At 46.0% G+C, this 12,947-nt stretch overlaps 1 protein-coding gene across 9 annotated transcripts in view; it reads left to right on the forward strand.

Annotated features, from left to right (window-relative positions):
* Positions 1–12,947, forward strand: part of NEDD4L (neural precursor cell expressed, developmentally down-regulated 4-like, E3 ubiquitin protein ligase) — a 270,488-nt gene that overhangs the window by 183,575 nt on the left and 73,966 nt on the right. For 8 of the 9 annotated variants that reach the window (XM_015416887.1, XM_015416886.1, XM_015416888.1 and 5 more), the window contains 2 exons: positions 3,223–3,355; positions 4,865–5,041. The exons of the other annotated variant lie outside the window; for it this stretch is intronic. In XM_015416887.1, coding sequence (XP_015272373.1) covers positions 3,223–3,355; positions 4,865–5,041 — 310 coding nt within the window. The remainder of the gene's footprint in view (positions 1–3,222; positions 3,356–4,864; positions 5,042–12,947) is intronic. 9 annotated transcript variants of the gene reach the window in all.

The raw sequence follows: 12,947 nt of genomic DNA on the forward strand, positions 1-12,947 counted from the left end.
GCCTTCGTAGCGAGGCCTCGGGAGGCTTCAGCCACCTGGGCCTCGCTACCCCACCCGCCGCCGCCGCCCTGCTCCCCGGCCGCCCGCCTCTTGCCTTCCAAGCGGCGGCGGCGTTCACAGAGCGATCCGTGCGCATGCGCACGGAACGCTCTTGCACTTTCGGGGGGATTTAAACATCCCCCCGAAAGTTTTTTCAAGTTTTAGGATTTTTGTGCACCCCTGGGGACTGCCCCAGGAGTGCACAGACCTCCCCCTGCCCCCCAAGTGCCCCCCAAGTGCGGATATAGCGATCCGCACGGAGGGGGCAACTTGGCTATTAGATATAGTGATTGAAGTACTGAAACTTGTAATCTGTGTAGTCTTCTTATCTCTGTGATAAGTGTTCTTTTCGTGTTCACAGTTCAGTGTTTTGTATGATTAGCGTTCTAAAAATATGGGAGGCTTAACTTTAAATGTCGCACATAATTGAATGAGGGATGAGCTCCGCTAACATCATGTTTAATATCCAGATTGGGGGGGGGGCACTTTGCTTTTTTGACAGTCAACTTTTTTCTTTCCAGACTGATATAAATTCGCCAGGAGAGTCACTTGTTTCATTTTGAATCTGAATTCATGCCCATTTATACCATGTGGTTTCTAAATCCCAGTTCCTCTTCTTTTATCCTGGTCTGACACTTCTGCTAATGTTTATGAGAACACCCTGTACGAAATCTTGATTACTGGTTTGCGGAGCAGAAGGGAACGATAAACTGATGTGTTAAACTGGGGTGTGGTTTTGAAATAGCAGTGGGCGTGCTGAAGTTTAGGATTCTGAATGCTGAGTGATAGTTTTGTGCTGGAGAATGAGCAGAACATTGACAGCATCCCCTTCTTCAAAGAACATGTGCATGTTCCCCCGTTCCCAGTGGCAGTGGATCATAGTGGTATTTTCCCTACTAGCTAAGGTCCCTTAACTGGAGATGTTCTTTCCCGAGAACTATGGCTCCTGCTCCTTGTCCAGTTGTATCAGGAAGTCAGATAGTATTGGCATTCAATCCACATTCCATAAATGGTGACAATGTTGTCCAAGTCTTTGGCCCTTTCCTTCCTGTGTCCATAAATTAAAACATCAGTCATTGTACTGCAGTTCAGAAAGCTTCTTCATAAATTTGCACAAGTAGTTGTAATTGGGGTAGCCGGGTCTTACCTCCGTCCCAGCAGGGGGCTCCAGCCTGGCTCCTTGAGTCTTCTGACTGATGTGCCGAGTGATGACATTACCCGGAAGTGATGTCATCGTGCTGGGCACATCGTGGGAGGGCAGTCTAGCATTTGGGTTAAAACTCTATGGTGACCCATGACATGACCAGCGGACATGATGTCATAGTGCCGGGCACACCAGATACCACCGGACTCTTTGGGGGTGGGGCTCCCCCACTGGCCAGTAGTGGATTGGGGCCCAAAGAGTTTCGGGGGAAACCCTGCCCCCATTGGGGGGCTGGCAACCCTATTGTAAGTACAGAAAACACTATTTCTATCTTTAGTTTTCTCCCCTAACGATAAAGGGGGAATGCCCAGATGGCTTCCATTTTACTTGTGCAACTTCTGGGTGGGATCCAGCCAGCTTTTTCATTCAATGTCACCCAACTCTGCTGCCTACTATAGCCCCTAGATCATGTGGCTTATGTACGCGCAGGTCCCATGATTTATTTATTTTTATTTATTTATATTTAAATTTATACCCCGCCCTACCCCGGAGGCTCAGCACACCCTTGTTCAGTGGTCAGAGAGGACTCTTCATCCCTTTTTCACCAGCAGAAATGTGGGTGGATCCAACCTTCCATTTCCTAAGCAGCCACGACAAATGAAATTTTTACAGCACGTACCCCTTTTGTCACCAATATGAACCCAGAGTTCTCCCCTTTATTTTACTTGATCGTTACTGGATCGAGTAAACATCCTTTCCTGTCATAGACAAGCTGCAGAGTTTGGCATCAGTTGAGAGAAGGTACCTCCCAGGTCAGTACTGATCCATAGTCAATAGGATTATGTTCAAGTGCAAACTGGTCTTTAAGAATCTATACTGGGATTTGGTTCCTTCCTATTATATTTTAGCCATCAGGGTTACTGGAATTTGCCCTCGGTTGAAGCTGATGGCTTAAGACTGGCTGCAAGTTTTCTGTTTGCTTTGGAATATGGATTGATCATTTTAAATTAATTTCCTGGAGATTTAGAAGAAGAAGAAGGATTGGATTTATACCCCACCCTTCACTACCCGAAGGAGTCTCGGAGTGGTTTACAATCTCCTTTCCCTTCCCCTCCCCACAATAGACACCTTGTGAGGTAGGTGGGGCTGAGAGAGCTCTCTCGAGAACTCCCCTTGAGAGAACAGCTCTGAAGGAACTAATGAGTGACCCAAGGTCACACCAGCAGCTGCAAGTGGAGGAGTGGGGAATCAAACTCGGTTCTCCCAGATAAGAGTCTGCAGTCTTAAGCACTACACCAAACTGGCTCTCAGTTTGTAATGTAATTTGTCAGTCAGTCAAAACCTTTATTGGCATAGATTGAAAAAGAAAACAACAACACAGGAACCACAGATTTTAAATATACAAAGACAGTCATCCCGCCGGAGCTTTAACCTTATATTCTCGAACCCTCATAGCAATAGAGAGAAACCTCGCCACTGCAAAGGTGATGTGAGGGCGGCGATCTGATAGAAGGGTAGGATACTAGTCTCTCTTCTGGACAGCTGTGCCTATTGATCAAAAGGGGGCTGATTAGGACATCCTGTATTTTATCGTAGAACTCACAGCTAAGCCAGATGTGGGTAATCGATTCTGTTTTCCTGCTACTACATAAACAGGTCCTTTCGGGGTAGGGGGCATTTGCAAATCTATCATAAAGGACTGCAGATGGTAAACGTGCAAGCATAAAAGCTCGTCTTAATGGTGGGGCTGTAAGCTATAAAGAATAGCTGTAAGCCCATTTCTCGGTGTGATATTAAACTTCAGAGGGGAAGGAAGTAATACCAGAAAAGAGAGTTTGTTTTTCAATGTCAAGGATCCTCTGCCTCAATTTGTCACTGGGTGCCATCGTTGCTACAGTCCAGATGCGCAAGGGAAGACCGTATCTATATAAATCAAATGACAGGTTTTATTTTCACAGCAATTTAGCAACACTGCCACGAATCATGTCCATACTCCCCTATCCCAAACTCATGGTCCTCTTATTAATTCAACCTTTCAGGGATGTGGCATCCGAATCTGACAACAACATCAGACAGATAAATCAAGAAGCGGCCCACCGAAGGTTTCGATCCAGGAGACACATCAGCGAGGATTTGGATCCAGAACCCGTGGAGAGTGTAGAGGCACCAGAAGTACGTCCCAAAATTAAAGTTTCTTGGAAGATGTGCTCTGAAGGCGAAGTTCGAAAGATACAGTGGTTTTCAAAAAAAGGCAGTGAGCTGTTCCCCACTGTAAAGACAATGGCCCTCAGTAATTAATAGTGATAATTGGTTGGTAGAAAGCTTAAATAAGGCTTAATGTCATGAAGGTTGACTGGCCGTCTGTTTACTTACTTAGGGTACAATCTCTTGTGCATGCTTGTCCAGCCTTACTGAACTCAGTAGGACTTACTTCTGAGTAAACCTGCATACCCTTGATTTTTTTGTATAACCCATCCCGTTCACAATATTTTTAAAGCTTGCTTTCTGTCCTCACCTGTCTAACTCCAGCTCTGCTGTAAAAGGATATTTATATGGGATTGGTTGCTTGAGTGTGCTCAGTTAAATGCTCACATAAAGGCACTGAAAGCAGCATAGTATAGGAAGACCACATCCATGCTCTTATGCTTAGCGGTATATACATTCAGCAAGAAATGCTTACCTAGAAGCCCTCTTCTTGTATAGATATCCTTGTTTGGATTGTAGCTGATATCATTAAAAAATCATTATAATGCATCGACCATTGGAAAGGAAAGCCATTCACGGCTTTGGGGCTACAACAGTTAAGGCCTAGCTCTTTGTGTACAATTCCTCTTGTACAGCAGACCTTTCTGGGTTCTGGCTTTTTCGTTTTTGACTGTTAGTTTCCTCTGAGATATGATTAAGACAGCTAGGGGTTTGGGCATCTAAAGACTAGTTGGCTGATGACTACCGGCCCATACGGGCAAATTAACTTGAAAAAGGAGGAAGCCTGCCAAATGAGCTCCTGGTATGTTTTAGGGCTGTTACATTGGTTACTGAATGGAAAACAATAGGAAGGAAGGAAGGAAGGAAGGAAGGAAGGAAGGAAGGAAGGAAGGAAGGAAGAACAATAGGAAGGAAGGAAGGAAGGAAGGAAGGAAGGAAGGAAGGAAGGAAAGAAGGAAGGAAGGAAGGAAGGAAGGAAGGACAGCTACAATGTGAATAACCACTAAATAACACGTATGAAGGCCTGCTAATGATGGTGGGAAAGTCCATAGCAGCTCCTTGTTCTTGTTGGCCTTAAGACCCTATACTGTGGGTATCTGTTCTGAAATTTCATAATCAGTCTTGTCATAGCGATTATCTCCATTTCCAATGACACCCAATCCCGAAACGGTCACACATTTTCTCTGACTCTTAAATGCTAAGTATCATGCAACTGCTGTCTGCCAGCATGTTTCGCCCCCTCCCTCTATAGAAGTCCACAGGACAATGTGTTGAAAGCAAGGCTGATTATCAAATACGAATTGTGTTGTAAGGGTGTTTATAAAAAAAAAACACATGTTGGTTCCCCCCAGTCCATTCGATAAGCAGTCTCGTTGAGGCTCGACACAGCGTTTGGGTTATCATGGGCAAAAGGGCTTCTGGCAGAGAAGGTTGGTTTTTCGGCATCGTAACCATGGTTGCTTTCCTTCTCGTCAGCCTTGGGAAACGATTTCTGAAGAAGTGAGCACGGCCGGAGATTCCCTGAGCCTGTCCTTGCCACCGCCTCCTGCTTCCCCCATCTCTCGGACCAGTCCTCAGGAGCTGTCAGACGAACTGAGCAGAAGACTTCAGATCACTCCCGATTCAAATGGGGAACAACTCTCTTCCATGATTGTAAGTAATCTCGCTACATGTGGTTAATGAGCTTCTACTCGCCTGGAATTCTTAGGACTGCTCGGAAAGTTCTATGCTCAGAGGTTAAGATACTGAATTTTCACTGAATTGTTGTCTTGGGGCTCAAGTGCAGAATTGAAATATTGTGGATGGATCACTGGAAATGCTGTTCTCTATATAAAGAACATATGTTCTACCTGAACTTCAGAAGACCAATGTTCGAGTCCAGTAGTATCTTACAGACCAACACAATTTCCAGTGTTTTGAGAGCAGAACCTCACTTTGGTGACCTAAGCTTTGACTCTCAAAAGCCTGGGAACCGTGTTAGTCTTTAAAGTGCTACTGGACTCTCGATCTTCTGTTTCAGACCAACATGGCTTCCCACCTGAAAATGAACTTCAGAAGATACTGGAATCATCTGTTGGATGTTTTGATGCACAGAACTTCCAACTTACAGCAACCCTATGAATGAATGACTTCCAAAATGTCTTCTTGTTAACAGCCTTGGTCAGGTCTTGCAAACTGAGGGCCGTGGCTTCCTGGATTGAGTCAATCCATCTCATATTGCATCATCATCTTTTCCTGCTGCCTTCAACTTTTCCTAGCGTTATTGTCTTTTCCAGTGACTCTTGTCTTCTCATAAGAGAGCATGGGCTTCTTTATATATGGTAGGGTTGAAGCTTCAGACATGCATTGCACAACATGGAGTGTATCCTGACCTGAACCTTCCAGTCCCCTGAGCAAAGCTGGAAACCCTTCCTCCAGCCTAAGGAGCCTTCCGCCGATTTAAGTGGCTCCTCTGTTGGAGAAAGAACAAGTGTTGGAAGGCAGGCTCCTTAGGCCAGGGGGAGGTTTCCGACTTTGTTGAATGGCGTGGTAGGATGGGGTAGGGTCCACTTCAGCATGTATCTGTACATATGTATGTGCATACGCCCCCCTCATATTTTCACTGAAAATGGGCTATTAAGATTGCGATCTTATGTGCAGAAACACGTGTGCAAGCCCATGGAACGCAATGGCAATTTAGTCTGAGTTAATATGCTTAGGTCCTGACCTGAATAGCCCAGGAAAGCCTGATCCCGTCAGATCTTGGAAGCTAAGCAGGGTCAGACCTGGCCAGGATTTGGATGGGAGACCTATATATTTGCCCAGGATTGGGCCATTTAACTCCAAAGCACACCCCACTGCTGGACCTCCTGCTGGCACCTGGTATTTTTGGCCACTGTGTGACAGAGTGTTGGACTGGATGGGCCATTGGCCTGATCCAACATTGGCGTCTCTTGTGTTCTCTCTTATGTTCTTATGTTCTTACCCGACAGGAAGGAAGTCTAGCTGCATCCGTTAGGACTTACCTCTGAGTCAACATTATCAAAATTGTCCTGCATATACAGTATATCTATCTTTTGTAAATCTCAGTTGCCTGGGAGAAAAAACTCATTCTGTTTGAGGTATAATGTGCTGTAGGCTTTCCTCATATAACACCACAGTGTTTTTCCCCCAAAGTGCGTCATTGAGATAAATGTGTAAAACTGTACATGGAAAGTGCCCTTTTAATTCCTGGTAGACAGGTATCCAAATGAAAGGGCTCTTTAAACTTCACAGACATTTTAACTGATTAAATTCTCAAATCCTGATTGCAGCCGAGCTCCTTGGGGGTCAACTGCGCAAGGGTGCAACTAGATAATTTGTGATCAGAACGGAGTAATTAGGAGCAATCTGTCAGTGTTTTCTGAACTCAGCACGTGTTTTGTAGGCCATGATGAATGTGGGTAGGCTAATGAAATCAGTGGGGATAACAGTACCACTAGACTCTTTTAATTGGGGGAAAACATCGTAAACATTGACTGGGATACAGGAAGCGAAGCGTTATCGTCAGCTTATCGTCTGCTTGCCTTTTGTTGTTCAGGAGACAGGGAGCCTAAACAAGGCTTTAAAAATGTTGAGCAAACGTGCATGTCGCATCTCACTTAGGGTGAAATGCTTTGATTACTTGAATACCACTAGATCGTACATCCCTGTTTCAGTGACAGTTCCATAAAGGGGGGAGCAGGAGATAGCTCTGTTCATAATAACCTAGGACGGGGGCTCTCAAGCGTTTTGCAGCAGGACTCCTTTCTAAACGTACTGTACTTTTCAGGACCCATTTCTAAGTTTTACTGTACTTTTAAGGACCTGCTTGCAAAGTAACTCTGTGCTGCTGAGAACATAAGAGCTGTGCTGGATTAAACCAAAGGCCCACCTAGTCCAGCATTCTGTTCGCACAGCAGCCGACCACCTGCCTCTAGAAAACCCACAAGCAGGATGACCGTGAGAGTATCCTCCCACCCTTTTCTCCCCAGCAACTGATACAAAGAGAGATACTGTCCCCACCCCCAACAGTATATATAAAAACCAAGAATTTCCCATCAGTCAGCACCAAACCGGTTTTATATTCTATTTTTTCCATGTTTTGTATTCATAAATCTATTGTATTACTGAGCCAAGAGACCGTCTTTCATAGCCACCTGCAAGGGAGTCGCAACTTCCTTTTTGGTCCCAACCCACAGTGGTCTAGATCTAGAAAATGTTTTCATTTACCTGTTTCTGGGATCGTCAAAGAGGACAGTAGTGAAATACTGGTAGATTAATGTAACACATTTCTCGCATTACCATTGTGGCTGTGTGTGTGTGTTAAGTGCCGTCAAATCACTTCTGACCTATGGCAACCCTATGAATCAATGTCCCCTCAAAAGTCCTGTCGTTAACAGCCTTGCTCCAGTCTTGCAAACTGAGGGCCTTTGTGGCTTCCTTTATCGAGTCCATCCATCTCATGTTGGGTCTTCCTCCTCTCCTGCCTCCTTCAACTTTTTCCCTAGCATTGTCTTTTAAGAACATAAGAACATAAGAGAAGCCAATGCTGGACCAGGCCAATGGCCCATCCAGTCCAACACTCTGTCACACGGTGGCCAAAAATACCAGGTGCCATCAGGAGGTCCAGCAGTGGGGCCAGGACACTAGAAGCCCTCCCACTGTTGCCCCCCCCCCAGCACCAAGAAGACAGAGCATCACTTGCCCCAGAGTCCCTATCTATACCTTGTGGCTAATAGCCACCGATGGACCTCTGCTCCATATGCTTATCTAATTCCCTCTTGAAGCCGTCCATTCTTGTAGCCGCCGCCACCTCCAGTGACTCATGTCTTCTTGTAATGTGACCAAAGTGCGATAGCCCTCAGTTTAGTCATGTTAGTTTCTAGGGAGAATTCAGGCTTGATTTGATCTAGAACCCACTTATTTGTCTTTTTTGCAGCCTGTAAAATGCTCCTCCAACACCACATTTCAAATGAATCCGTTTTCTTCCTGTCCGCCTTCTCCGTAGTCCAGTGTGGTGAGGGCCAGTGTGGTGTAATGGTTAAGAGCAGTGGACTCTAATCTGGAGAAGCGGGTTTTATTCCCCACTCCTCCTCCACATGAAGCCTGCTGGGTGACCTTGGGCCAGTCACAGTTCCCTCAAGACACTCTCAGCCCGCCCTGACCTGGATAGGCCAGGCAAGCCCAATCTCATCATATCTGAGCAACGTTGACTCTGGCAAGTATTTGGATGGGAGACCTTATTGAAATACCAGAGGTGGGAGGCAGGGGCAAGCTTTATTCAGCCGCCTCTCTGAATATCCTCCAGACCCCCAGTAGGGGTCAGTCACCAGAGGTCGCCATGACTTCCAGGTGCACGCACAGTCAGTCACCAGTTGCCATTAGGCTTGCCAAGTCCCCCCGGGGGCGGGGAAACCCCCGCCCCAGAGGCCTGTTTCCCGCCGGCGGCGGATCGGGCCCCGGGGAGAACTCCACCCCCACGTGCACGTCACCCGGAAGTGACGCGGGTACGCTGGGCACGCTGGGGGTGGGGCCAGGACCCTCCGAGGGAAAACTCTCTCGCGCTCCAGACGACGGCCGGGAGTCCCCCGCTCCGGTAAGTTTCTGACTTGGCAACCCTAGTTGCCATAACTTCCAGGTGCACACACACACACATGCACACATGCACATATTTTCACACACCCCAAAAAATTAAAAATAAAGAACTCTCTCAGCCCCACCTGCCTCACAAGGTGCCTGTTGTGTGGAGGCGATAGTAAGCCAGTTTGAGACTCCTTAAGGTAGAGAAAGGGGGGGGGTATAAAAATCAACTCTTCTTCTTCAACACCCATACATAGTATTGGGGAATACTCTGACAGTTCCCTCTAAGCTGAGTTAGTGTGAGCTAGCTCACAGTTTTTTTAGCCTCCGGCTCACACATTTCTGCCTTAGCTCAGGAAGGAGGGCTCCAGAACAAACTAATTAATGCAGCAGCCAAATCACCTGCTCACAACTTTAATGCCAGTAGCTCACGAAGTAGAATTTTTTGCTCACAAGACTCCACAGCTTTGGACATGAATTAACTTGATCTCGGTCTCCGGCGACAGACCCTTACACTTCAGAATCTTTTCTAGCTCCTTCATGGCTGCTCTTCCCAGTTTCAGCCTCTTTCTGGTTTCCTGATTGCAGTCTCCCTTTTGGCTGACGATGGAGCCAAGGAGTAGAAAATCTTGAACCATTTCAGTTTCTTCATCATCATCAACCTTAAACTGTGTAATTCCCCAGTAGTCATTACTTTTATCTTCTTGACATTCAGCTGCAATCCTGCTATGGCACTTTCTCCCTTAACCATCAGCAGTCGTTTCGGGCCTTTCTGCCAGTAATGTGGTGTCATCTGCGTATCTCAAATTGTTAATGTTCCTTCTACCAGTTTTCACACCACCTTCATCTAAATAAATCCAATCCAGCTTTCCGTATGATATGTTATGCACGTAGATTGAAGAGATAGGGAGATACGTTATATCCTTTATTGTTGTGGCTACTGTGTGAAAAATTGGAGCATCCTAACAGAGTCATTTGCGTATCCCTCAGAGGCATAAGCAGGGCTGTAGTTAGAGTATCCCATGTTTCCTGTTTCTTATGCAGGTTGTGTATTGTATTCCTCAGATGGATCTAATAACCCCTTCAAAGAGACTTCATCGCTTTTGATTAAAGTTAAGACCTGTCGGAAATAATAATTGCCCCGTTAATCATATTCTGTCGGTTGGAGAGTGAAACCCCTTAAAAGTTAAATATTTAAGGTTTTGCTGAAATGTGGTCCAAGCTGTCCAACTACGCAAGTCTCTGATATGGAGATTTTAAATTAGCTTGCACATACATTGTAAATGACCTTTCCAACATGTCAGAGAACTTCGTAGGGTTGATCCAGAGCCATTACTCCAACCTGTTTGGCTTATAGCCACCCAAACAGGGTTGGGTGTTTGGCTTATAGCCACCCAAACAGGGTTGCCAGCTGTGGTTTGGGAAATTCCTGGAGACTTTGGTGGCGGAGCCTGGGGAGGGCGGGTTTGGGGAGGAAAGGGACCTCAGCGGAGTATAATGCCATAGAGTCCACCTTCCAATGCAGCCATTTTCTCTAAGAGAATTGAACTTCGTCATCTGGAGTTCAATTCTAATAGCAGGAGATCTCCAGGTACCACCTGGCAGTTGGCAAACCTGTTCTCAAAGCACATCTGGAACACATCATCCTGCTTCTCCTGAGCCCATCCCACCTTCTCCCAGTTTGTTCAGGATGTTTAATGTATAAGAATCCTTCAGGCCTTCAAGGACCCCTAAGATGCTCTCAGTCTGAAAACGGGGCAGGCAACCTTTGCTAAAGACAGCTGGTTTAGAGAACTGGGATCTAACAGTCCTGGGCACAAAGCACCTGATCTTGTAGGTTTCAGACAGTGTTTCATTCTGGACACTTCAGGCATGAGACTATAGGAAGAGCCCATATTCCCCAAGGCAGGCCTCCTTTCTCCCCCTTCCCCATCTCAAAATCCCTAAGTTATTTATTTATTTGGATATTTATACTCTCCTTTGTTCCCCAAAACAGCTTACAACGCTGTAATTGTTGTTGTTCTCCCCGCCTCCATTTTATCTTTGTAGCTAGGGGTGTGCAAAAAAAGAAAACATTTTTGGTGGGGTTCGGGGTATCTTGAACCCGAAAATATCGACATTTCCAAATCCCAATAGCGGTATGGGATTCAGATTCGGGAAATAACCAATTTTTTTTACCCTATGAGGACCATTATAGTCAGTGGTCCCCATAGGGTATAATGGAGAATTGATCCAGGGGTATTTGGGGCTCTTGGGGGCTGGGGTTTTTTTGGTTAGAGACATCAAATTTGCCACATAGCTGCTGGTGCTTCTCCTAAAAAAACACCCAAGTTTTAAAAAGATTGGACCGGGGGTCCAATTCTATGGGCCTCCAAAGAAGGTGCCCCCATCCTTTAAATGCCTTCTCCAAGACCCCCTTTAAATGCCTTCTCCAAGCCGTGCCACCACAGCGAGTGGCCGCCACCGCCACACGACTCAGCAAGTGAAATCAGGAGGTATTTTAACAGACCGCAGTTTCTTTAAATGCCTTCTCCAAGCCAAGCCTGAATAAAAGCTGAATAATACCAGCTTTTATTCAGGCTCAGCTATATCAGTAGCCGAAAAGAATCTCTAATTTGTTTTCGGCTTTAAAAAACCAAAAAAATACTGGTAAGGGAGACCTCTTGGGGATTGTTCTATGAACACCTTATGGAGTTCTATGATAGCAACAAGGCTTGCTATAAATATAATAAAATAAATATCTTTGGGTAGCCTAGGAAGTATAGCACCTCAGCCTGAGCTCCTGCTTGTCATCACTTGACAACAAATTTAACAGTAGGTCACTAGAACAATCCTATAAAGAATCAATCTATTATCCACAGAAAAGGGGGCACAGAACGGAAAGAGGATTTTTCCAGCCAGTTTGCCTGGTAGACACTGAGCCACTCCAGTCAAATTCACCTCTCCCCTAAAGGAGAATGTCATGAAACTGTAATTTGAGAGCGGCCTTACTTGTAAATAAGAGCAAGCTTTAAACTCTCCTACTAGAGACAGTCCCTGGGGGAAAATAACCTCCAAACAGGCCCGGAAAGGAAAGAGAAACAAAAGAAACAAATGGATGGAGAAGGAAGAATGGGTTTTCTGTTTGGCACGAGTAACAGGCTGATAATCCAGTGCCAAATGGAGGCTTCACCATGCATGAGGCGGGAGCAGGGATGTCTGTAAGACGTTTCCTCTTTTTGATCACAGGAAAGAGCTGGATTCTGTGAGTTCCTGTGGTTACGCCACTGAGGGCATTGTGATTTATATGATGGCTTTGGAGAGGTGGCAAATAAATGTTCTAAATAAATAATGTGTGTAAGGGAAAAACAACTCGCTTAGATCCAGAGTGGAATGATCACAGATACATAGGGTGGCCAAGTGTATCTTTGCCAGGAGCGGGGGGCTCCCGACCGGCATCTTGTGTGTGTGCGTGTGCGCATGCAAAGCGCGCACCGCGCGCACGTCACCCGGAAGTGACGGGAGGCCGCCAGGCACGCTGGGGGCGGGGCCACAGCCATACAAGGGAAAACGGGATCCCTACAGATACAGATTTTTGCCACCTATCCCTTCTAACTACAGCTCCATGTACCCACTGAAAAGCTGCTCTGGAGGGTAAGCGTACCCTTGGATATGATGTGGGATGCCACTCAAGGGGGTGCAGTGTGAAAGGGGAAATCTGTGAAACCTTTTACTCCTACTGTGCCCTTCCACATACACAATGGCTGTTGTGCTGGATCGAACCCTTCCTCCGTAACTCTTAAATATTAGAAGTGCTTTACATACATTATCTCAGTCATTCTTAAGGGAGCCTTTTGAGGAAAGTAATGATTATCCTCAAAATTGCAGTTGTGGGGGATGGGGGAGTGATTCACTGGGTGCAAACCGTTGACAACGTTTGTTGTTCCCATCGTTAAAATGTTTCTGTATTTCCTCTGCCCCGACCTGGATGGCCCAGGCT

The sequence above is a fragment of the Gekko japonicus genome, unplaced genomic scaffold, assembly GCF_001447785.1.
Source record: "Gekko japonicus isolate JY-2015 unplaced genomic scaffold, Gekko_japonicus_V1.1 scaffold278, whole genome shotgun sequence".
Lineage (NCBI taxonomy): Eukaryota > Metazoa > Chordata > Lepidosauria > Squamata > Gekkonidae > Gekko > Gekko japonicus.